Source organism: Dendrobates tinctorius, unplaced genomic scaffold (genome assembly GCF_039654945.1).
Source record: "Dendrobates tinctorius isolate UK_male_01 unplaced genomic scaffold, ASM3965494v1 ptg000011l, whole genome shotgun sequence".
Lineage (NCBI taxonomy): Eukaryota > Metazoa > Chordata > Amphibia > Anura > Dendrobatidae > Dendrobates > Dendrobates tinctorius.
The window spans coordinates 71,679,645-71,707,603 of NW_027361679.1; the positions used below are offsets into that span (position 1 = coordinate 71,679,645).

The window sequence follows — 27,959 nt, forward strand, 5'->3', positions numbered from 1 at the left end:
TTCCGCAACGTGTGCACTTAGCCTATGACTTAGAACTGAAAATCTGTAACAGTGGAACTGGTCTAGATAAATTAATGGTCTTCTCAAAGAAGTGGTCTTCTCAAGAGTTTTTGCTGAATTTTTATTCTTAAGCATTGTATAACGTTCACGGAGATCATGTGTGTAGATTTAATTATTGCATATTCTCTTAGGTTACAAATGCACAGAGTAGTCTGGCAGCGTTATTCGTCCGGTGATGCTGATGTTATTCCTATTAGGCTAAGTTCACATCCAGTCACTGCTAAATAATGCAAACTTTTTTTTCTTCTTTTCTCCTTTTTTATGATAAAGTCTTTGGAGCAAGAACTAATACCACAGGGTTAATAAAATATTTATATTTCTTATATTGCAGTTTTATCTTTCTCATCAATTGTTCCGTGCTTCACGCTCTGGTGACACTCTTAGATATATGATTACATTAGAGCAGGCAATAGTTCGAAGGATTGGTCTTAGATACATTTACATTCTTACAATTGCACACTATTGGGTTATTTACATAAACGGAAAACTGTGCCTATATTTTTTTTTTATTTTTAGTAATGACAACCTGAAAATAAGTTTGCCATCATAGCTCTCAACATTTAGGAAATAGAAGCAGGGACAGGAATTATGTAAAAACAACAGTGAATTTTTCAGACTTCGGTACTACTTTTGTGGAAGTGCTACGGCCATCTCCATAACCACTACTGTCACACACAGAGAGACGTGACGTATAAGCCTTTAGGCTCCAATGCAAAATTTCTCACATTCCCCAAGATATTTTGTATCATTTATAGTAATAGCCACTTTAGATTGAGTAGAAAGGTGTTTTTTGTTTCACTTTGACAGAGAGAAATCACAACCCCCTTAAAATGGTCCTATGTATTAGATGAACATTTGCCAAACTTGCCAGTTTTGGAGGGACTGGCTACTAGTGATGAGCGAACGTGCTCACCACTAGTGTTGAGCATTCCGATACCGCAAGTATCGGGTATCGGCCGATACTTGCTGTATCGGAATTCCGATACCGACTTCCGATATTTTTTCAATATCGGAATTCGGCATCGGAATCGGAATTCAAAGTTGATTGACAGACTGACGTCATCATGATGCGCGGTGTGTGCGCATCATGATGCGCCGTCATTTCGGGCCTGCCGGGGGTCTCTGCCGGCCTGCCGGGGGGCTGTGCCGGCCTGCCGGGGGGCTGTGTGGACTGCCCGGGGTCTGTACCGGCCTGCCGGGGGGCTGTGCCGGCCTGCCGGTGGTCTGTGCACCCTGTGGGGGTCTGTACCGGCCTGCCGGGGGGCTGTGCTGGCCTGCCGGTGGTCTGTGCACCCTGTGGGGGTCTGTACCGGCCTGCCGGGGGGCTGTGCCGGCCTGCCGGGGGGCTGTGCTGATGTCCGGGGGTCTGTGCAAGCATCGTCCGATGGGACTACAAGTCCCATCGGGCGATGCCTGCTACCATGACAGTGATTGACACATTAGCCAATGATGGGACAGTAGTAGTCCCATCATCCGGCTAATGTGTTAAATGTTAAAAAAAAAAAAAAAAAAATACTACATACATACTACATGCATGCTACATACATACTACATGCTACATACATACTACATATATACTACATACATACTACATACATGCTACATACATACTACATACATGCTACATACATACTACATGCATGCTACATACATACTACATGCTACATACATACTACATGCATGCTACATACATACTACATGCTACATACATACTACATGCTACATACATACTACATACATACTACATACATACTACATACATGCTACATACATACTGCATGCTACATACATACTACATACATACTACATACATGCTACATACATGCTACATACATGCTACATGCATGCTACATGCATGCTACATGCTACATACATACCACATACATACTACATACATACTACATACTACATATATACTACATGCATGCTACATACATACTACATGCTACATACATACCACATACATACTACATACATGCTACATACTACATACATACTACATACATACTACATGCATGCTACATACATACTACATGCATGCTACATACATACTACATGCCACATACATACCACATACATACTACATACATACTACATACATACTACATGCTACATACATACTACATATATACTACATGCATGCTACATACATACTACATGCTACATACATACCACATACATACTACATACATGCTACATATATACTACATGCATGCTACATACATACTACATATATACTACATGCATGCTACATACATACTACATGCTACATGCATGCTACATACATACTACATACATACTACATGCTACATACATACCACATATATACTACATACATACAATACATTCATACAATACATACATAGACATACAGTACATATAACATAGAGTAACATACTTACCAATACTTGTCACATTGTTCCCCGAAGCCATTGTCTTTTCCGGAATAAATATTAACATAACAAACCACAAAAATACTCACCCACGATCCGAAGCAGTCCACGAGTGTGTCCCACGACGATCTTGGGTAGAGAACGGCAGCATCAGATGATGCTGCCGTTCTCTACGGGCTGCAGGAATCCAATGACGGAAGGTAGGTATCCTTCCGCACTGTATTCCTCCGCCACTTAAAAAAAAAAAAAAGTCCCTAGTCTCACTTTATGCCATTGCTGCGTGGGAAATTCCCACACAGCAATGGCATAAAGTGAGACTAGGGACTTTTTTTTTTTTAAGTGGCGGAGGAATACAGTGCGGAAGGATACCTACCTTCCGTCATTGGATTCCTGCAGCCCGTAGAGAACGGCAGCAACAGCTGATGCTGCAGTTCTCTACCCAAGATCGTCGTGGGACACACTCGTGGACTGCTTCGGATCGTGGGTGAGTATTTTTGTGGTTTGTTATGTTAATATTTATTCCGGAAAAGACAGTGGCTTCGGGGAACAATGTGACAAGTATTGGTAAGTATGTTACTCTATGTTATATGTACTGTATGTCTATGTATGTATTGTATGAATGTATTGTATGTATGTAGTATATATGTGGTATGTATGTAGCATGTAGTATGTATGTAGTATGTATGTAGCATGCATGTAGCATGCAGTATGTATGTAGCATGCATGTAGTATATATGTAGTATGTATGTGGTATGTATGTAGCATGTAGTATGTATGTAGCATGCATGTAGTATGTATGTAGCATGCATGTAGTATATATGTAGTATGTATGTAGCATGTAGTATGTAGCATGCATGTAGTATATATGTAGTATGTATGTAGCATGTAGTATGTATGTAGCATGCATGTAGTATATATGTAGTATGTATGTAGCATGTAGTATGTATGTAGCATGCATGTAGTATGTATGTAGCATGCATGTAGTATGTATATGGTATGTATGTAGCATGTAGTATGTATGTAGCATGCATGTAGTATATATGTGGTATGTATGTAGCATGCATGTAGCATGCATGTAGTATGTATGTAGTATGTATGTAGTATATATGTAGTATGTATGTAGCATGTAGTATGTATGTAGCATGTAGTATGTATGTAGCATGCATGTAGTATATATGTAGTATGTAGCATGTAGTATGTATGTAGCATGCATGTAGTATATATGTAGTATGTAGCATGTAGTATGTATGTAGCATGCATGTAGTATATATGTGTTATGTATGTAGCATGTAGCATGCATGTAGCATGCATGTAGTATGTATGTAGTATATATGTGGTATGTATGTAGCATGCAGTATGTATGTAGCATGCATGTAGTATATATGTAGTATGTATGTTGCATGTAGTATTTATGTAGTATGAATGTAGCATGTATGTAGTATGTAGTATGAATGTAGCATGTATGTAGTATGCATGTTGTATGTATGTAGCATGTAATTTTTTTTTTTTTTTTTACATTTAACACATTAGCCGGATGATGGGACTACTACTGTCCCATCATTGGCTAATGTGTCAATCACTGTCATGGTAGCAGGCATCGCCCGATGGGACTTGTAGTCCCATCGGACGATGCCTGCACAGACCCCCGGAGCCTGCACAGCCCCCCGGCAGGCCGGCACAGCCCCCCGGCAGGCCGGCACAGCCCCCCGGCAGGCCGGCACAGCCCCCCGGAGCCTGCACAGCCCCCCGGCAGGCCGGCACAACCCCCCGGAGCCTGCACAGACCACCGGCAGGCCGGCACAGCCCCCCGGCAGGCCGGCACAGCCCCCCGGCAGGCCGGCACAGACCACCGGAGCCTGCACAGACCCCCTGGCAGGCCGGCACAGCCCCCCGAAAGGCCCGTACAGACCCCAGAGAGGCTGTACAAGGGCAGGAAAGGGTTTTTCTTATTCCGATACCGGAAGTCCCATAGACTTGAATGGGACTTCCGGTATCTGAATCGGCGATACCGATACTTTTTTTAAAGATCGGCCGATACCATCCGATACGATACTTTGAAGTATCGGACGGTATCGCTCAACTCTACTCACCACTACTCGGTATTCGCCCGAGTATCACTGTACTCGGTGTACTCGGCGCGCATCGGAGCATTTTAGTGCTTGCCCATCACTACTGGCTACCATTTTATGTATATGGCAGTGTCCTTATGTCTTTTATGACCTTATTGGGGAGAGGGCACAGTATGTAAGGTAAATGAAAAATAAAATGAAGGCATAAAAAATAAATAAAATGCCACTGTTAATCTGCGTCATGTTTCCTAACCTCGCCCCATAAAAATAAGTGCCCAGTACATAAAAATAATTGTTATAGAATGGGGCACATTTTTTATGTAATGTAGTTTAGTGGTTATAAAAAAAATGGTAAAAAAAACCCCCACTTATTTCCTTTATTTTCCCACTGATTGTGCCTGAATCAGAAAAAAAAAAGGTGGAATAAAATGAAATAAAAAAACGCAAAGGTTAATTCTTTACCTAGAAAAAAATGTACAGCTCTTTAAACCGCATGTACAAAAAACCCAAAAATCTGCCTGATCAGGGTAAATGACCTTGTATTGAATTGGTTAAAGGACAGAAGATAAAGAGTAACACCAAATATTAGAGTTATAGTATCATACAAGTGAAATCAATAGCAACAGAATGACCCTTCTCTTGTAGCATAACTTCTGGGTCACAGAACCGAAAGATCCATCCATTAGCAACTTCTTGTAAAGTCAGGAATTTACAAATAAGAGAATATTTGAGTTAATTTATTCGCAAAAAGCTCAGGCAAGAGTAGAAAAAGAATGATTATTATACAAAAAACTATTTTCTATCCTAGAATGCTGCATGGACTCCTTGAACTTGTGGTTTTTAGTGTGGTGTGTATATCAGAGGGGATATTCATAAAGCAATCATAATGCAATGATAGAATTCTGTTGTCCATTACGTATTTTAAAGTGCTGCTCCTCAACTCCAATTCTCATAGCACATCAACAGATCATGTTTACAGGTTATCCTTAGGCTGGAAATACACACTAGATGGCTGTCGGCCAAACGATGGTTCGGCCGACAAATAGCTCAATATCCTATATACAGGAGCACTCGTTCGGCTGAGCACTCCTGTGTTTTCTAAGTTAGATGCTGGCTGACACATTGGCTGGTGGCTTTTCTCTGGGAGGACAGTCTGAAATTCGGCATATGCCATCAACATCTGTCCCGACCATAACTCAGCTGGCGCCCCCATGCACATTAGACTATCATCCAAACCCATCAATATCGGCAGGTTCATCCTACCTTAGTCTGTATACGGAGGTCATTAGTATTGCACAAATTATGGAAATATCATCAGTGCAATACTTTTTAAATCCTGAAAATATCACAGAAATTCTCGGGAAGTATGACTCTCAAGATGCCTAGCAAGGCCCTCTAATATTACTTGCTTTGCATTCAACTGACAGCCCCTATAATTTCAACAGATTTTTCATAAACACAGTCAATTTATGTAAACCAAGTAAAGAAGCTGAATATTTCAGTCTCTTATGGTGAGAACGGGAACTTCATGTAACTTCGAATAGATGGTAAATTTGCTCCTCCAATGCCTGTTGACTTTATCCAATATTTTATGATTTTTTTATCTGGCTAGTACTAGCCACTCTCTTGATAACAGAATATGCATTGATGTATATTTGTCCAATTTTCCACCTATCAGGAGGCCCATTGTGTATGCTCCTTGGTCAACTCTGTTGCCAAATATGAACACCATTGCGGATGTGGCATTTTCTGCCCCATGCACACTGAAGTATGGTGGATCCCATTATTACAATATAGAAGATTGATTTTTTTATTATGCATAAATCCATCACCTCAGCTTTATACAATAGCGATGAATCTTATAAGATTTTACTATTAAGAAATATTCTTTATAATACCAAGCTGTTGTTCTAAACAAGAATTCATGTAGGCAATATACACGTGGTTGTATGGAGATATACTTTGCAAGCCTTTTCATTTTGAGGACGGCATAGTCTGTTCATAATGCTGGTTTGACACTCTTTCTTTGATGATTTGGTTCCTTGACTTTGAAGTGTATAAAATCTGAGCAGTGGCACATTTCCTGCCCCCCCAAGTGCTGGTGAAAAAGAAGTGAATGCCATTAATTTCGTCTTGGCATATACCGTAACAATCTGTTTGCTCCAGGCTGGAGTTTACAAGGAAGTATATTATCTAGCAATGCCTTTCAACCCTTTCCTAATTTTCCACCATGTTTTCCGGCTCCCGTGACATTTTACAAAACAATTCTTGATAAAGCTTAGTGTTTTTTAATATATATTGCATTGATTAAATGGGACTGTCTCATGTATTTGATATTATATTAATTAATGTGTTTACTATTTCTTTTACTCCGTTTTGTTAGTAACAAATTATTTTAGACACCTTCCTGGGGAGAAAAATTTAATGTTGGGACGCTTTCTGTATAGTCTACATAGACAGGGTTGCAGAAAGTGTGTGCTTCACGACACTTCCGTATAGCTGCCTATGATGAGTGCACTGTTGCTATCCTGCCAAACAGTACAAATAACTGTCATTTAATCCCATACCTTGCTCTGCTCATACTGTCTCAGTCTGCTCAGCAAAGTCAACAAGTTAGCTACGCAAGGGATACAGTTGGCTGCTTAAGTATTTTAGAACTTTTTTAAATAGTAAGGGTAGACACACAAAGCGAATGAAGAAAAAAAAAACACCCAATAGTTTATAGAAATGTTTATAATAAAAAAATATAATTTTGCTTTTATTTAAAAGGGAAAATATGAACCATGTGAGCATAGTGGTTTTTTCCCCATCAGTAAATTAGTTGCTCAGTAAATGTCATACTAAATCTGTTTGTACCAGTGAATTTCTGTCTAAAGAGTCTGGGAACTAATTTTTCTTCTGACAGTCCCATATCGTTTTGATATATCTATTTTAATTTTAAAGTGATTTATGTTTCAAATTTAATAATAAAAGAAGACAAAAGAAAAACATAAAAGTTCCCAATTCCTAATGCATACAATAATGAAATCAAGAAAAAAAATCGTTTAGTGCTCCCATCATGTCCAATAATGAAAAAAAAAGCAAAATAAAAAATGTTGTAATATCATAAAACACTGTTTGAACATCTATGCACATTTCCAAGCACTATATATCACTGAACGCCACTTCTGCTCATGAAATATTAGAAGAACATTTTCCAGTAGTAAAATAAATCTTTCCCTACAAGTACATACTGCATTAATGTTCCTTTACCTAAAGTAGCCCCCGTTGCCATACTTATGCAATAATTTGGCACTTTTCTGCCTCTCATTTTTTTTTTTTGAAAAGTAGAGTTTATTGTGTCAAACAAGAGGGGACAGGGCTTCGAGCTTTTAACCTAATGGGTCAGATTTACAAATTTTTAGACAGTGTTTTAAAAGGAACCAGATTTCAGTCTACACATGCACCAAATGTATCATAAAGGATGAGACACTATGTTAATAGAACTAAAAGTTGGCTTACTTTGTGGAAATAATTTTGGAGCATAATGTCGCTTTGCAATCCACACCTATTTTCAAAAAATCTAAACGGTTGCAAAAAAGGTATCCCTTGTAGTGTTTTATACAGATGCTGCAGTGTTCAGAGAGAATGAGTTTGTTGGGGCCTGTGAATTTCAGGAAATTCAACTCTTAAGTCGATCTTCCGTGGATCGATCCGCGCATTTCTATTTATAGGGGCAATACAGTGCTGTTGATTAGTTGGGTTCCAGGTCCTTCGGCTCTTTCCAATTAATCAAAATACACGGCACTGAAGTGCACCCCTCCTGTATGAGGTGCATGGAGAGAAAGGTGAACAGGCTCAACAGTAAGTTGGGATTCATTCCTTGCTCGGTGAAAGAGGTTACACATAAACTTACCATTTAGCCTGTATAACGCTCCGTATGCGCAGCTCATGCAGAGTAGTGTTTTGAACAATCAATGGGGGTCTCGTGATCCCGCCGCACTATATAGCCCCTATAATTTCTTTATTTTTATTTTCAAATGATATGTACTCTTAAGGTATAATTTCTTATGATTTTAGTATACATCTCTTTCTTCTTCCATTCCCATTTAGTTTTTAACGCGGTTACACAGCTACTATACCTGCCATGAAAATAGGACTGTGTGCACTTGGAAAATTCACAACAAAAAGAGAAATCTTTGTTTCTTTTCAGAGCTGCAAACTTTAAGAACGTCACATTCATCCAGCTGAACGAGGAATTCTCCCGTGGAAAAGGATTAGATGTTGGTGCTCGTGCCTGGAAAGGAAACAATGTCCTTCTGTTTTTTTGTGATGTGGATATCTACTTCACTGCAGAGTTTTTGGACACATGTAGGATCAACACACAACCAGGTATGACCTGTCTGACTGTAACCTGCTCTCGGATCTCCAGCACACATTATCAATTTTAGTTTTAAACTCATGAACCCATTTCAAGAACTGGACTGTTCTTGGAGTTGGTGCAGAAGTCAGACTCCTACCAATCAACCGTTTATATTGGATCCTATTCATGCTGTACAAATTATATAAGAAAAACACTTTATAAAAAGGCCAAATGAAATATAAAATACTTTACTTTGACAATAATGAATAAAATCAAACAATAAAATAACAGATGTATGTTAACTAAAAGGAAGGGAAAAAAACATAGATGAGGTAAATGGTGAGAACACCTGGACATAATAACATATACACATAAACAAAGAATATGGATATTACATACTGTAGATATCATATGTTATAAATAGCAGCAATAAATTCCTGTAGAGTCATTAAAGGCAAGAACAATACATTGAAACCCTAAATGCACCTATATGTGTATCTTAAATGCAAATATTATTGCTACAAATCAAGCAAGCCTGTATAGGTAAGATATTTAACACTCAAAATATAATATAAATAAATATTTGTATACATTCTAGGGCAAAAAAATGAGGATAATAAAGTATGCCACACACATTAAACCCTTAGAAGTATTTTTTAATATAAATATGGCATAGCTAGAATCGTGCCTTATATAATAAATGTAAGGGGAGGCCAGGACTATAGTCGTGGCCAGAAACACTGAAGCATCTGTGTCCCGACTAGTGTTGAGCGATACCATCCGATATTGAGAAAGTATCGGTATCGCCGATTCCGATACCGGAAGTCCCATTCAAGTCAATGGGACAGAAATATCGTAATTAAAAAAACCCTTTCTTTACATGCACATCCAGTTCGGGAGGGGGGAAGAGTGTGGGCGGTGCGTGGACGGACACTGTGCGTGTCTGTGCGGGCCTGCCGGGGGATTGTGCCGGCTGCCGGGGGTCTGTACGGGCCTACCGGGGGCTTGTGCTGGCTGCCGGGGGTCTGTACAGGCCTCCAGGGGTCTGTACGGGCCTGCCGGGGGCTTGTGCCGGCTGCCGGGGGTCTGTACGGGCCTGCCGGGGGCTTGTGCCGGCTGCCGGGGGTCTGTACGGGCCTGCCGGGGGCTTGTGCCGGCTGCCGGGGGTCTGTACGGGCCTGCCGGGGGCTTGTGCCGGCTGCCGGGGGTCTGTACGGGCCTGCCGGGACTTGTGCCGGGGGTCTGTACGGGCCTGCCGGCTGCCGGGGGTCTGTACGGGCCTGCCGGGGGCTTGTGCCGGCTGCCGGGGGTCTGTGCGGGCCTGCTAGGGGTCTTGTGTGAGTGCAGGCATCATCCGATGGGACTACAAGTCCCATCGGGCGATGCCTGCTACAATGACAGTGATTGACACATTAGCCAATGATGGGACAGTAGTAGTCCCATCATCCGGCTAATGTGTTGAATGTAAAAAAACATACATACTACATATATACAACATTCATACAACATACATACATACTACATATATACTACATTCATACAGCATACATACATACTATATACAACATACATACTACATATATACTACATTCATACAGCATACATACTACATACTATATACTACATACATACTTCATATATACTACATTCATACAACATACATACTACATATATACTACATTCATACAACATACATACATACTACATATATACTACATTCATACAACATACATACATACTACATATATACTACATTCATACAACATACATACTACATTCATACAGCATACATACATACTACATATATACAAAATTCATACTACATACATACTACATACATACAACATATATACTACATTCATACATACTACATATATACAACATTCATACAACATACATACTACATTCATACAACATACATACAACATACATGCATACTACATACAGACTACATATATACAACATTCATACAACATTCATACAACATACATACATACTACATATATACTACATTCATTTAACATACATATATACTACATTCATACAACAGTCATACATACATACATACTACATACATATATACTACATTCATACAACATACATGCATACATACTACATACTTACTGCATACATACAACATAATAATAAATAATAATCTTTATTTTTATATAGCGCTAACATATTCCGCAGCGCTTTACAGTTTTGCACACATCATCATCACTGTCCCCGATGGGGCTCACAATCTAAATTCCCTATTAGTGGTACATATGCTACAGACATACAACAGACATACAACATTCATACATACTACATACATACTACATACATACAACATGCTACAGACATACAACATACATACATTCATACAATACATAAATACTACATACATACTACATACAATACATTCATACAATACATACATATAGACATACAGTACATATAACATAGAGTACATACTCACCAATACTTGTCACTTTGATCCCCGAAGCCAGTGTCATCTGTGGAAAAATATGAAAATAACAAACAAACAATGTACTCCCTGATCCGCAGAAATCCACGCGTGTCCCACGCCGATCTCCCGTGGAGAACAGCAGCATCAGCTGCTGCGAGCGCTCTCTACGGGGCTCCAGGAATCCAATGATGGGAGGTAGGTATCCTTCCGCACTGTATTCCTCCGCCACTGTAAAAAAATAGTCCCTGGTCTCACTTTATGGCAAAATCTGCGTGGGAACTTTCTCACACAGCAATGCCAAAAGGGAGACTAGGGACTATTTTTTTTAACAGTGGCGGAGTAATACAGAGCGGGAGGATACCTACCTCCCATCATTCCATTCCTGGAGCCCCGTAGAGAGCGGTCACATCAGCTGATGCTGCTGTTCTCCACGGGAGATCGGCGTGGGACACGCGTGGATTTCTGCGGATCAGGGAGTATATTGTTTGTTTGTTATTTTCATGTTTTTCCACAGATGACACTGACTTCGGGGATCAAAGTGACAAGTATTTGTGAATATGTACTCTGTTATATGTACTGTATGTCTATATGTATGTATTGTATGAATGTATTGTATGTAGCTTGCATGTAGTATGTATGTAGTATGTATGTTGTATGTCTGTAGCATGTAGTATGTATGTAGTATGTATGTTGTATGAATGTAGTATGTATGTAGTATGTATGAATGTAGTATATATGTAGTACGTATGAATGTAGTATATATGTAGTATGTACGAATGTAGTATATATGTAGTATGTATGTTGTATGAATGTAGTATATATGTAGTATGTATGTTGTATGAATGAAGTATATATGTAGTATGCATGTATGTTGTATGAATGTAGTATGTATGAATGTTGTATGTATGTAGTATGCATGTATGTTGTATGTATGTAGTATGTATGTAGTATGTATGAATGTTGTATATATGTAGTATGTATGTATGTAGTATGTATGAATGTTGTATATATGTAGTATGTATGTATGTAGTATGTAATATATATATATATATATATTTTTTTTTTTTTACATTCAACACATTAGCCGGATGATGGGACTACTACTGTCCCATCATTGGCTAATGTGTTAATCACTGTGATTGTAGCAGGCATCGCCCGATGGGACTACAAGTCCCATCGGACGGTGCCTGCACACACACAAGACCCCCGGCAGGCCCGTACAGACCTCCGGCAGCCAGCACAAGCCCCCGGCAGGCCCGTACAGACCCCCGGCAGCCGGCACATGCCCCCGGCAGGCCCGTACAGACCCCCGGCAGCCGGCACAAGCCCCCGGCAGGCCCGTACAGACCCCCGGCAGCTGACACAAGCCCACTGCAGGCCCGTACAGACCCCCGGCAGCTGACACAAGCCCACTGCAGGCCCGTACAGACCCCCGGCTGTCGGCACAGACCGCGCATCATGATGCGCACAGACCGCGCATCATGATGACATCATTTCAGCAGCCAATCACAGCCAGAACAGTGGCTCATTGCATTATGGGGACTTCCGATTCCGGTATCCGATATTGAAAAAATATCGGTACTCGGTATCGGAATTCCGGGTGCTGCTGGCGCGGGGAGATGTTGGCGCCCGGCCTGGAGGGGCTCCTGCGCCGCCAGGGATGAGGAGCAGTGTCGGGAGACAGCCTCACCGGAGGCCTCGCGTGGCGAGGACGCCGCTCTCTTGCAGGGGGCTCACCTGACGTCCCAGGCACCGCAGAGAGGATGCCCGCCACCTGTTGAGTCAACCAGCCTTGGGGCTGCAATGTAGCAGCAGCCCTTAGGCTCTCCAAAAGCCGATCCGCCTCAGACATGATATGGGGGGGTACAGGATCCAGGCCAGGAGAGCGGGAAATGGTAAGTCCCACCCATAACCCATGCCTTATAACTGCCTCCTAACCCTTCCCCTTAATGAATATCCCTATACCGCCCCACCCATTGTCATGCCGGCCTCCGCCCACGCCTGGGAAGGGGGGAGGGCGGCTTTGCTCCGGCCTTCACTTTCCCGACATTGTTCAAACTTTGATTTCTGTGAAAGGGTTACATAGAAGCCTCTTCAGGGCCATTTAACTTGTTGAATAACAATACCTGGCCCCAAGCAGCCATGTCTCTACGGTGCAGGAAAATTTATGACTGCAGGATTGGACTACAGAATTTGTAACTTTGGAACAGTAGCTGTATTAACTTGGCCTATGAGGTTTTCGCTTTAATTGGTAACATATACATTGTTAGGGCGCTGACGGATGGACATAGTTCTTGTGTGAGGATTGCATCACCGTCTACAGACTGGCCTGGCACCACTCCTGACCTGGGCGAGACAGCGTGATGCATTTCTGTGCAGCTATCATGTTTAGGTCAGGAGAGCCGACTTTCAGTCCGAGGATTCAACTGTGATCCTCGCACAAGAAATACATCCGTCTGTCTGCCCCCTTAGTCTGAGAACAGAATCTTAATGTCCTATAATGATATTACATTTTGTATTCTCTTTAGGAAAAAGAGTTTTCTATCCTGTACTATTCAGCCAGTATAACCCTTCTATAATTTATGGACGTCATGATGCAATTCCTCCCATTGACCAACAACTGGTAAGTGACTCGTAGACAACATGAAAGATGTATATCTTTGTACCGTGTTAGCCAGTAGATAGAAGAATATTTAGAATTGAGAGTCCTCAGTGGTTGATACCTTTTAATGGCTAACTGAAAAGCTTGTAACTCATTGCAAGCTTTCGAGACTACTCCGGTCTCTTCATCAGGCTAGACTAATACAACATGTATCAGATGTTGTATTAGTCCAGCCTGGTGAAGAGACCTGAGTAGTCTCGAAAGCTTGCAATGTGTTACTAACTTTTCAGTTAGCCATTAAAAGGTATCAACCACTGAGGACTCTCAATTCTAAATATTCTCGTAGACAACATTCGGTCATGAAATCAACGTAGACTGTGTCTTCTCTTCCCTCACCTCTGAGGTTAAGCCCTTGGCATTCATTCTGTTCCAGCTTTAGCCAAGTTAAACAACAAGGGATTTGTAATTTATGTACTGGTTATTGATATTTAGGAAAGTCATAGCATATTTTCCAGAAGGTAGTCTGTTATGACCTTAGTTTAGCACAATCATATGGCGAGACTGCAGCGAATGGTATCCTAACAGGGGAAGTTCCTGAATTACATTTGGCCATGTATAACCTGAGTGTTTTATTGCACTAGACATAGAAGATAGATCTATTCCTACATGGCCTTCACTAATAACCAGAAGGCATAAACAAAGAGCATTTCATAAACTGGACCTGCTTTCATAGTAAACCACCTCAAGCATAGGAAAGCGTTACTAATTTACTACCCAGACTCGTGGCAGCGGCACCAGATACACAGATAAAGGAAATATCTGTTTAGTTGATTGTGAGTGTGCACTGTGCTGTATGTAAGCAAGTTTAAGCATTGCTGCAGATTATGTTTCTCCTCTGGATTCACACACAAAACGTATATAAAAAAAAAACCCTATAGAAGTTTGGCATTTTACAAAGAAAGTTAATGAAATGGCAAAATAGTACCAAATCCAAATGCCAGATAAGCAATTTTTTAAAAGAACAATAATAAAAACAACACTAAAAAGAACCAAAATGCCTGACCTTTTAGTGCAGGCACTTTATGTTCTGGAAAAAATTGATGATGACTTATAAAAAATAGTCTTACTGCCACTGTCCTATTTGCTCAATGTGTCCAAACATTATTAAAATGAACCTGTCAGCAGGATTGTGCATAGTAACCTACAGACAGTGTCAGGTCGGCTCTGTTATACTGATTAAAATGAAACCGTGGTTGATGAAATCTGTCTTGTGGTTGTTGTGTAATCTTTATTTTCTGTTTTTAGTTAATGAACTGTTCGTGCTCCAGGGCGGACTGTGGGGGTCTTCTTGTAGTGCTCTGATTAAGTATTCACCAGTATGGCTTCTGACAGCTCATGAATCCCTCACTGACCTGCACTGTAGCCTGATCACATATCTAGTGAATTATATACACACAGCAGCTACTGCGCTACCGCTGCTGGTGCCATCTTGGAGGAGGAATTTTTTTTTTCTCTAGCAAGATGGCACCATTGGTGCCTGCACATTAGCAGCTATCTGATCACCGATAGCTGCAACTGCTACTGCGCGGGCGGCACAATTTTCAAATAGATTTTTTTTTTAGGAACTTCATGATTGCATCAATCAAAAGTGTACAGTGAAGGAAATGATTCTTTGATCTCTTGTTGATTTTGTAAATTTACCCTCTGAGAAATACATGAGCAGTCTATAATTTTAATGGTACCGTATATACTCGAATATAAGCTGAGATTTTCAGCCCCAAAAATTGGGCTGAAAGTCCCCCTCTCGTCTTATATTCGAGTCATATACAAAGGGGGTCGGAGGGGGAGGGGGGGCGGGGGTGTCAGGTCATACTTACCCATCCTGATGCTGTGTCTTGAGCCCCCAGCTTCTCCCCGTGCTCTCTCTTCCTGCCTTCAGCGGTCACGTGGTGCCGCTCATTAAAACTCATGAATATGCCCATATTCATGTGTTTTAATGAGCGGTACCACCTGACCGCTGAAGGCAGGAGGAGCGAGCACGGGGAGAAGCTGGGGGCTCAAGACACAGCGTCAGGACGGGTAAGTATAGCGATACTCACCTGTCCTGCGTCCATGGCTGCTTGCTGCTGTCTGTCATCGGTCAGTGACTTCAGACAGCAGAGGGCACGGTGACGTGGTTAGTGCGCGCCTCGCCCCCTGCAGTCTGAACGTCACTGACTGATGACGTGGCAGATAGCGGTGAGCAGCCATGGACGCAGGACACGTGAGATTCTCAGGTGCCAGCAGTGACACCGGCACCTGACACCCAGCGACGGAGAGGTGAGTATGTAATTTTTTTAATTTTTACATGCAGCAGCAGCATGGGGGCAGCATATGGGGGAATAATCTATGGAGCTTCTTCTGGGGTCAGCATATGGGGGAACAATCTATGGGGCAGCATATGGGGGAATATTCTGGAGCTTCTTCTGGGGTCAGCATATGAGGGAACAATCTATGGAGCTTCTTATGGGGTCAGCATATGGGGGAACAATCTATGGAGCTTCTTATGGGGGCAGCATATGGGGGAATAATCTATGGAGCTTCTTCTGGGGACACCATATGAGGGAATAATCTATGGAGCATTTCCCACCCTAGGCTTATACTCGAGTCAATAAGTTTTCCCAGTTTTTTGTGGCAAAATTAGGGGGGGTCGGCTTATACTCGGGTCGACTTATACTCGAGTATATACGGTAGGTTAATTTTAACATTGAGAGATAGAATTTCAAAAATAAAATCCAGAAAATCACATTGTATAAATTATATAAATTTATTTGCATTTTGTAGTGAGAAATAAGTATTTGATCCTCTACCAACCATTAAGAGTTCTGGCTCCTGGAGACCAGTTAGATGTTCCTAATAAACTCAATACCTGCATTAAACACAGCTGTCTTACATAGTCACCTTTGTAAAAGACTCATGTCCACAGACTCAATTAATCAGTCAGACTCTAACCTCCGCAACATGGGCAAGACCAAAGAGCTTTCTAAGGCTGTCAGGTACAAGATAATAGACCGGTACAAAGCTGGAATGGACTACAAAACCATACGAGCATATCATTAACTCAAAACTGAAAATAAAGATCAAACAACAACCACAAGACGGATTTGAAAAACCAAGGTATCATTTTAATCAGTATAACTGTGCCGACCTGACTGTGTGTGTAGGTTACTGTGCACAATCCTGCTGACAGGTTCCCTTTAAGGGTGAATTTGCATTACATGATTATCAAGAAGGAAGACTTCCCAATAATCTACTAATGTAAACTGGCTACAGATATCCCAACGAATTAGCAAAATGATCATTTGTCTGTGAAATATTCTATTGGCTTGTTTAAAAGAACGACAGCCAATGTGCATAGACTGATCAATTACCAACTGTTCTATCCACATAGTAAGTGTGATTGGCGTGTCTTAACAGGTTTTTAAATGACCACCATCAACTAACGTAGCCGAATGGAAGTAATTTTTGACCGTAGATTGTATAGGGTATATTGACCCTTACATAGTAGGCTACGTTCCCACGACTTGGGTGAGTTTTTTACTCTGTGTATTTTTGAAAAAAAAAAGAATGCAAGTAACCTATTTTACTTAATGGGAGCAGAAAAGGTGCAGAATTTGGTAACATCAAAAACTCAACCAAAGCTCATTGTGGGAACATATGCAGTAAACTTAATTGATAATACCAAAAATTGCAAATAACCAATGCAAGTTATGTTTCTTTGTGTTTTAACAATGTGGTTTCATTTTCATCTGATATCAAAAGTGCCTGCAAGTTCTGCAAATATAGGAAAATAAGAAATATTGGTCGACTATAAACAAATAAACACAAATAAAAACATTCTACCCTAGAATGGACCCTTGTAAATGAGTTGTCATCTTTAACATTAGGACGCTATAGGTAGACTCTCCTGTCCATCTATTTATTTTGTGTAATATAACATTTCCTGTGTAGCAGCTGTCAGAGCTTCGGTCATCAATTTCTGAAGTTGGACTCCGACATAAGTTAATTGCCAGGCAGGCTTCAATAATAAGAGGTTGTCATATTGAGACAACTACTCTAACCATTACAATTATCTTGTAACTTGAAAGCTTGGTTGGAACTGAAAATTCCTTCCAGTTGGCCAGGAGAATTATCAGGACATGTGTTCTTTCATCGAGATCTGCAGAGGGCAAGTTTGCCATAAACCGCAATAAGTAAAAATGTAGTAACACATGTGAAAAACATAGGGTACTTAGTTGACGGTGACAATCTTTGATAAACAAAAGACCCATAAAAGATATTCCACCATAACAAGGTGTATGTCCGCAAACACATATATGTAAATCATACATAGTCTCCTTTATTATGTATATTGCTGTCCCTTATTGCACAGTGCACTCTTTTGTTATGTACAGCTCCGTCCCTTACTGTTACGGTTGTGCTAAGATGGGGAGAGAACACTAGAACAACCCGGAGTGGACCCTCTGGGTCAAGGCTCCAGAGCCCCCTCGGGCAAGCTGACCAGGTGGAGCCACCCCCTATACAGGGAGTGTTAGGGGCAGGCCCACAGGGGATGGAACAGCGACATCCGGAGCCAAAGGGGCGACTGGGTTAGGCACCAGGGAGACAGAGGTGGAGAGTCTGAGCTGTAACAGAAGTGGGGGTTACGGAGACCATGGAGCAAGAGAGGTGAAGGGACCAGGAGCACCTAGGGCTGGCGGAGGCTGGAGGCTGCAAGAGAGAGATATTGTAAAACAGCGGACAAGTACCTCAGGGTGGAAAGACAAGGGCACGCGTAGGCAAGAGGTACATAGACAGGCTACAAAAGAAGGTAGTATGGTGGGAGACACAAGAGGAGGGACAGAGACAGGGACACGGAGCAAAGCAGGAGGAGGAGAACACAGAAGCTACCAGTGGTAGCGCAGGCAGAACAGACAAGGTAGTGGTATAGGGCCTGAAGGAAGGGCAAGCGCTGGCCAAGCAGACAGCGTCACCGCATCGGATAAACAGGCATCTTACCTGGGTAGACGGCGAGAAGAAATAGGCGGTGGGTGCCGCCATGTTGGGGGCGGGGCCACCGCATCACTGCTCCCAGAAGTCAGAGCGCCGAGTGGAACCTCGGGCGCAGGCGCGCTGGACCGATGCTGGGGACGCCGGATGTCAGAGGCGGGGACGCGCCGTGGAGTGGGAGCGTGCCGGGAGGTGCGCACGGGATCGCGCAGGTAAGTAACGGCGCCGGTGGGTGGCGTGACACTTACATATCTGATTATATAGAACCATGTTCTTTATTACATATTGTCCTCTCTTGTTAGATATATAATGCAACGACTGCTGATTAAGCGTGGCAAAGCATCTTTTCTAATGGATCGACTGGTCGTCTGGTCAGATGTTGCTCCATCAGCAGTCATTTTAATCCTTTTCTAACATCATATGTACTATCCCGTCCACGGTACCAGGGCCCGTATGACCGGGGACAAGATAGTACGTCTAAACGATCAGCGGCGCTCCCGGGTGGGGCGCCGCTGTTCACGGCCGGGTGTCAGCTGATTATCACAGCTGACACCCGGCACTATGTCAGGGGCGGTCACGGACCGCCACTGGCACATTAACACTGGCACACTGTGATCAAACATGATCGCAGTGTACTGGGGGATTACGGAAACATCAGCAGGGAGGGGGTTCCCTCCGTGCTTCCCTGAGACCCCCAGCGCAGAACGATGTGCTGCACTGCTCTACTCTGGGGGCCTCCTTCCCTTATGGCCGCGGGGGCCTGCAGGGAGGCGGCTTCCTCAGTGCCTGCAAGAGAGCAGGCAGTGAGGAAGCCTCTGCAGCGCCTGACAGATCGCGGTCAGTGATCTGACACATTACAGTGATGTCCGTCCGTCCCCCGGGACAATGTAATAAAGTAAAAAAAAGTGTAAAAATAATTTATAAAAAAAAAATCGCTAAATAAAAAAATAAAAATATTCCCTAATAAATTCATTTTTTTGGAAAGAAAAAAACCCCAAACAATAAAAGTACACATATTTAGTATCGCCGCGTCTGTAACGACCCGCCCTATAATACTGTCCCACTAGTTAACCCCTTTAGTGGACCCCTTAAATAATAAAAATAAAAAGCAAAGCAAAAAACAATGCTTAATCATACCGCCGAACAAAAAGTGCAATAACACGCAATCAAAAAGACGGATATAAATAACCAGGGTACCGCTGAAAACGTCATCTTGTCTCGCAAAAAATGAGCCGCCACACAGCGTCATACTCAGGACAAATTGCACAATAACTTTTGCAGTTCAATTTCTCCTGTTACCCTTGGTAAAATAAAAAAATTGGACCTGAATTAATTTTTTTGTGAAAAAAGTTAAATGTTCATTTTTTTTAAACATTCAAAAAAGTCCTGTGAAGCACCTGAAGGGTTAATAAACTTCTTGTATATGGTTTCGAGCACCTTGAGGGGTGCAGTATTTAGAATGGTGTTACTTTGGGGTATTTTCTATGATATAGACCCCTCAAAGTGACTTCAATTGTGATGTGGTCCGTAAAAATAAAATGGTGTTGTAAAAATGAGAAATCGCTGGTCAAATTTTAACCCTTATAACTTCCTAATAAGAAAAAATTTTGGTTCCCAAATTGTGCTGATGTAAAGTAGACATGTGGGAAATGTTATTTATTAAGTTTTTTGTGTGCCATATCGCTGTGATTTAAGGGCATAAAAATGCAAAGTTGGAAAATTGCGAATTTTTCAAAATTTTCACCAAATGTCTGTTTTTTTCCACAAATAAATGCAAGTTATATGAATTAAATTTTTACCATTAACATGAAGTACAATATGTCACGAGAAAACATTGTCAGAATCACCAGGATCCATGGAAGCGTTCCAGAGTTATTACCTCATAAAGTGGTCAGAATTGTAAAAATTTGCCCCGTTATTAACGTACAAACCACCCTTGGGGTAAATGGGTTAAATCTAACAAGAGAGGGGACTGTAATAAAGAAAGGGAACTGTGAATTACAAAAATAACAAAAATACACTATGTAAGGGACAGCACTTTATATAACAGTAGAGGAAGCTATATAATAAAGGTTGGCACCATGTATAACTATAGAGGATGGTATGTAATAAGAGACGGTGCTATCCATAATAAAAGAGGAAACTATGTAACTGAGGATGGTGTTATACATAATAAGTGAGTATATTATTAATATACTAAGGGACTGTGCTGTACATAATAAGTGAGTATACTATATAGTAAAGGACTGTGCTATACATAAAAAGGCGGCATTCCTGCATTCGTATGCAGCATCGGTTAGCTGCCCGCTTTTACAGACACATTTAGCATGTCCTATTCTGATAGTCAAAATCAGATCAGAACAGGACATTTTCTGGTCCTCACGGATCTCATTCTTGAATCCGTAATTTTCATGGATGTGTGAATGGATCTATACTGTGCGATAAAAAAAATTTGGCAGCACACAGGCATGTCACACAAATGTGACAATGCAGCCTAAAGGCCCCGTCACACATAGCGACTTACCAGCGTTCCCGACAATGATATCAAAGTGTCAGGATCGCTGGTGAATCGCTACATGATCGCTGGTGAGCTGTCAAACAGACAGCTTCACCAGCGATTAGCACAGCGACGCCGCGCGCGCGGCATCGCTGATTCATGTCAGAAATAGAATTAAAATAAAAAATATTGTTATTCTCACCTTCCGACGTCCCACGCAGCCTCTCTCCACGCTCCGGTCCCAGTAATCCTTTGCGAGAATTACCGCGATGACGTCCGTTCTCGCTGGATTACGAAGTCTTGCGGTCATTCTTGCAAAGGATCACTGGGACCGGAGCATGGAGAGAGGCGGGAATGCTGCGTGGGACGTCGGAAGGTGAGAATAGTAATATTTTTTTTTTTTATTATTATTATTTTATCGCTGATCGCTGGTCTCCCGCCTGTCACACACAGCGATGCGTGCTGGCCAGCGGGAGATCAGCGACGAAAGAAATGTCCAGAGGTTTCCCAGAGCGATCAGCGATACTGGCAGGGGGGCCGGTCGCTGATCGCTGTCACACACACACTGTGTGCCGGGTGCTTAAGGGAATTTACAGATAATATTATAACTCCCAAGTCACACAGTGCAGTTACCGAATAATATTTACATCCAGGCACTTACCGCTGAGGTCTCTTCTGATGAGTCATTTTCTGCTGGTTCTTCTCCTTCTGGTCAGACCTTCATGTCCACATCTTCCTGTCCCGATTTGTCTTTCATGATGAGCGTCGCAGTCCGGATATAAAAATGACACATATATTGTATACATACATGCGTCTCCCCCGCACTGTAACCCACCTTTAATATATTAGTATCCACTCACCAAAGTGATATGGTAGCTGAGCCATTTCAAAATGGCAGCGGAGCTGCAGGGATCACTTCCTGCCCGCCACACATGAGGGCAATCTGTCCATACGGTATATGACTAAACAGCATAATTTAGTACTTCTGCCGATGCTTCTACTGTAGTCTGCTTCGTTTTCAGGAAAAATATCCTTTATTAAAATTGGTGGCCAGAATTCCATATCTTTTCTTGTCATTGTGTTGACATTCTTCTCTAGTCTGTCAAGAAGGTTAGCTGTTATTCTATAGGAGTCAGAATTTTCCTGCAGCGTGAAATTATGAAGAACTTGTCTTTTCTCAAATAAATCCCTGCCAGTCAAAATAAATAAAACAAGTATAAACTAAGACACATTTACAAAAAATAAGATCAGTTTGACAATACAATGAGCTGAAAAAAGGAGCAGCGGTTTAGACTCTCACCTGTCCTGCACCCCGTGATAGCTGACATTATCCAGGTTTGCCACTCGGTTTTATACCAGACAACTTGGACAAAAATCACAATTAATGAGGCTCTTATTAGTCATTGGGTAGTACTGAGTTATTTTTTGTTGCACCATGTTGGTTGGGAAGAATATTCTGTACGCCACATTGCCATTTTGGGGTGGTGGTGCCAAGTTTATATAATGTCATGGTATCAGTTTGGAGGTTGTGCAGTATGACCTTTAAGGGCCCGTTACACTAAGCGATATCGCTAGCAATATCGCTATAACGTCACTGGTTTTGTGACGCAGCAGCGATATTGCTAGCGATATCGCTATGTGTGATACTTACCTCCGACCGGCTCCCCCGCTGGCTATCGCTGATCACGCGAGAATGTCCTGGGCCGTTTCTCGTCGTCAGCTTCCTGCTGTGGCGATGAGCGACGCGTGGATGTGGGCGGGAGGATGTCTTCATCGCCTTGTCTGACAGGTAAGTAGCGACCGCCGACCGCTGCTATGTCACTGGTGAGATCTGCCTGTTTGGCAGCTCACTAGCGACCACTTAGCGATGCACCAGCGATCCTGACCGGGTCATATCGTTGTCGGGATCGCTGGTGCATCGCTAAGTGTAACAGTACCCTTAGTCAAGTGGTGGAAAGTGATCCATGGCCTGAGCCAGTGAGCGTGTTTCGGTTACTGATTAGCTCCAGGTTAGAGCACTATTGGTATTGCTGCCAACATAGAAATTGCAAGTGTTTCGTAACACGGACAAATGAGAGCTGACAGGTCGTATGTACACCTGACTGCTCAGAGACCTCTAGTATCTGTGTGTATCATGCAGCACTAGCTTGCATTTGACAGAAGGCTGTAATGAAGTCCTCAGTAAGGGCCAATGTGGCAAATTAGGCATTACTAATGATTTAATATATATTGAAAGCCTAAATTTTAGAAGAAGAAATGTATTTCTAGTGGCTAATGGACATCCGGTCTTATCATTCATGCACACAGCGTTATACTCTGATTTAGATTGCCTCGTGGGCAGCTTTCCAGGTCATTCAAATTAATGCATGAAAGAGCTAGCAAACTATCCCTCAGTTTCTCTTGTCAGAATCGCCCGGGCATATCTTTATTTTATCCATTAGCTTTTATTATAGTGGTGACTGTAATATGCTGCACGTAGAGGTTTTTTATATGTTAATGGACATTATTTTTACATGGAATACTCCTTTTGGATGGACATACATACTATATATATAATTTTTTTTTAATTAAATGTATGTGGGAAGAAATATACATAGTGCACTTACAACTTTGTTTATAGGCATACCCAGCAATACATATACAATGAGAAAAATAAGTATTTGCTACACTGCCGATTTTGCAAGTTTTCCCACCTACAAGGAATTGGGAGGTCTGTAATTTTTATCATAGGTACACTTCAACTATAAGAGACAGAATCTTGAAAAAACAATCCAGAAAATCACATTGCATGATTTTCAAATAATGAAATTGCATTTGATTGCATGAAATAAGTATTTGGAACAATAGAAAAACAGAACTTAATATTTGGTACAGAACCTTTTCAGATTTCGGGGCTGTCTCTGAGCAACATTGATTTTCAGCTCCCTTGTCATGTCGGACACTGTTCACACCAGGGTGTCCAGCAGACAGCGGTAATACCCTGTTGGGTATTCTGTTCCAGTCGGGATAGGGTTAACCAGGTTGTCATGCTGGCTGAGGGCTGGGCCACGCCCTTGGTCTTTAAATAGTTCGTCCTGACTATGGGCGTCGCCGACTATAGCTTTAGCCTAGTGCTAGCAATACCGGTCAGCAGTGGTGGTGTTGGAGCGTCTGATATCTGGTGCAGTATATCCCTCAGTGGTTCTTTCTCCAATCTGTTATATATATATTTGGTTGCCCTTGCACATTATTGTATTCCCTTGTGTATTAACTGTGTGGTGTTTCTTTTACCCCTGTCCATACGTATTTGTGGGGTCTGGTGTCTGGTCCCCTCACTGGGTGGAGGGTGGTGGGTTCAGCTTAGGGCTGGACAGGAGACAGGGACAGGGTGGAGGCTCAGGCAGGCACACCTTCAGTGTAAACCCTGGGTAGAGGGACAGACAGGGTTCCCCTAGTCTGAGGGACATCGCAGGGGTCCCGGGGTTTTTGCCTAAAGTAACCTAGGCATACCATGACATTATAGTCGGCCCAAATAATAAAGTGAGAAGAAAAAAAAAAAAGGTAGAGATAGGGAATATAGGGGTTACTTACTATGGATCCTATACTTTCCCTAACCAAGCAGCTGGAGGCTCTATCCATACAGGTCACTGAACTCAGGGGGGCGGTCCAGCAACAAGGCCTGTCAGCTCCTGCAGTACCTGCTGAGGCTGCAGCCAGGGCAGCTGAGCCCAAGTTTCCCCTTCCTGAACGATTTGCTGGTGATCGTGGTAAGTTCACGGTGTTTCGTGAATCATGCAAATTGTATTTCCGTATGCGTCCACATTCCTCAGGCAATGAGGCTCAACGCGTGGGCTTGGTGATTTCTTTGCTGAGTGGTGACCCACAGGCCTGGGCCTTTTCACTCCCTTCAGACTCACAGGCATTTGAATCTGTAGATTTTTTTTTTCTCTGCTCTGGGTTTGATCTATGACGATCCGGATAGATTAAACTTAGCAGAGTCTAAGATACGCTCACTGCTACAGGGTGATCGACCAGCTGAGGATTACTGCACGGAATTCCGGCGCTGGGCGGTGGACACGCAGTGGAATGACCCTGCGCTTAGAAGTCAATTTTTGCATGGGGTTTCTGGAAGGGTTAAACAGACTCTCCTAATGTACGATACTCCCGCCTCTCTGGAGGCTGCGATGGCACTTGTAGTACGCATAGACCGACGTCTCCGTCAGGGGGCGCTGGTTTCGTTGCCTCCGGGAGGTGGGGGAGTGGTCGGTGAGGTTGCCGCGGGTGAATCCGTGGAACCCATGCAGATCGCTGGTATAGCACAGTCACCGAGTAACAAGCCTAAACGTCCTTGGCACAGAAGGCAGGGGCTCTGTTTTTTTTGTGGCAAAGGAGGACATTTTATTAACGCTTGCCCCCTGGTACCTAAGAAGGGCGCGCCGGCGGAAAACTGATAGGCTCAGAGGGTTTGGAGGAGTCTAGTCTGAGCCTTTGTGTATCCTCCGTCATGGTTTCCCAGTGTATGCTCCCTGCTAGGGTGGTACTTGGGGGGCAAATGCTCTCTATTACAGTATTTATTGATAGTGGCTCAGCTGCCAATCTCATTGATGAGAGGTTCGCGCATACAGCGGGATTTCCGGTGGAGAAATTGCCGAACCCCATCCGGGTGGTTACCATCAATGCTTCCCCGTTGTCTCAAGGGGAGATCACAGAGTGTGTGTTGGATATACAACTCCACATCGGAGTATTACACTCAGAGCGGGTAACTTGTAAGGTGCTTAGTAACTTACCGGCTCAGATGGTTCTGGGCTTTCCATGGTTGTCAATGCATAATCCTGTTATTGATTGGAAGACCCAGGACATAATTCAGTGGAGCAGGGAGTGTCAGGAGAGGTGCCTGGCTACATGTATTTCCGCTTTGACCCCCAGTATCCCGGAGCCGTTGCTGGATTATGCGGATGTATTTTCTGAGAAGGGTTGTTCGGAACTACCACCGCATCGCCCCTATGACTGTGCTATTAGGTTGAAACCAGGGGCCAAGTTACCTAAAGCTAGAATGTTTAATATCTCAGGTCCCGAGAGGCTAGCTCTCAAGGAATACATTGCGGATAGCCTGAGCAAGGGTCATATTAGACCTTCCTCTTCTCCTCTGGCTGCTGGCTTCTTCTTTGTTAAAAAGAAGGATGGCGGTTTACGCCCGTGTCTGGATTTCAGAGAACTCAACCAGATTACGGTCCGTGATCCTTACCCTATGCCACTTATACCCGATTTATTCAACCAAGTGGTTGGTGCCAGGTGGTTCTCCAAACTGGACCTCAGGGGGGCGTACAATCTTATAAGAGTCCGTCAGGGGGATGAGTGGAAGACAGCGTTCAATACCCCTGAGGGTCACTTTGAGAGTCTGGTAATGCCGTTTGGGTTGACTATGGCACCGGCGGTCTTTCAACACTTCATTAATGATGTCTTCTCTCAGTTGTTGGGGAGGTTTGTTATAATTTATCTTGACGACATCCTCATTTTCTCTCGCGACCATGATACACATATAGAGCATGTTAGACAGGTTCTGCAGTTGCTCAGAGAGAACAGGCTGTACGTCAAGCTTGAAAAATGTGTGTTTTTCGTACAGGAGCTACCGTTCTTGGGTTATATAATCTCCGCCTCAGGTTTTAAGATGGACACCGCAAAGGTGCAGGCGGTACTACATTGGGATCGGCCTGATAATCTTAAGGCGCTTCAGCGATTTCTTGGCTTCTCCAATTACTATAGGAAATTTATTAAGAACTTCTCTATGATTGCCAAACCACTGACTGACATGACTAAGAAGGGTACCGACTTTTCTGACTGGTCTGAGCCTGCGGTACAGGCGTTTGAATTCCTCAAGAATAGTTTTGCCTCAGCGCCCATTCTGGTGCAGCCCGATGTCTCCTTACCGTTTGTCGTGGAGGTGGATGCGTCGGAGGTTGGAGTGGGGGCTGTACTGTCTCAGGGCCCTTCTTGGGCCAAGTTGCATCCGTGTGCCTTCTTCTCCAAGAAGCTGTCGCCTGCGGAGCGTAATTATGATATTGGCAACAGGGAACTATTGGCCATCAAATTGGCATTTGAGGAGTGGCGACACTTCTTGGAGGGGGCTGTTCATCAGATTACTGTGATAACCGACCATAAGAATTTGCTTTATTTAGAATCTGCTAAGCGCCTGTCCTCCAGACAGGCTCGCTGGGCATTATTCTTCACCCGGTTCAACTTCATTGTTACCTATCGACCTGGGTCGAAGAATGTTAAGGCAGACGCTTTATACAGGTGTTTTCCTGGTGGAGAGTTATGTGAAGAGCCGGTGCCTATTCTCCAAAAGGGTGTGGTGGTATCTGCCATCACGACAGAGATTGAGGCAGAGATTGCTGAGGCTCAGGAGGTGGTACCGCCGGGGTTACCTGCTAATAAATCTTTTGTGCCGCTACATCTACGCTCTAGAGTGTTGGGCGAACATCACGACACCGTACTGGCAGGTCATCCAGGGGTTAAGAGCACTCTGGAACTGGTATC

At 42.8% G+C, this 27,959-nt stretch overlaps 1 protein-coding gene across 1 annotated transcript in view; it reads left to right on the forward strand.

Annotated features, from left to right (window-relative positions):
* Window positions 1-27,959, forward strand: part of CSGALNACT1 (chondroitin sulfate N-acetylgalactosaminyltransferase 1) — a 601,617-nt gene that overhangs the window by 531,500 nt on the left and 42,158 nt on the right. Inside the window, exons 10-11 of the mRNA XM_073543233.1 lie at window positions 8,715-8,893; window positions 13,845-13,939. Of these exons, the coding sequence (XP_073399334.1) occupies window positions 8,715-8,893; window positions 13,845-13,939 (274 nt within the window). The remainder of the gene's footprint in view (window positions 1-8,714; window positions 8,894-13,844; window positions 13,940-27,959) is intronic.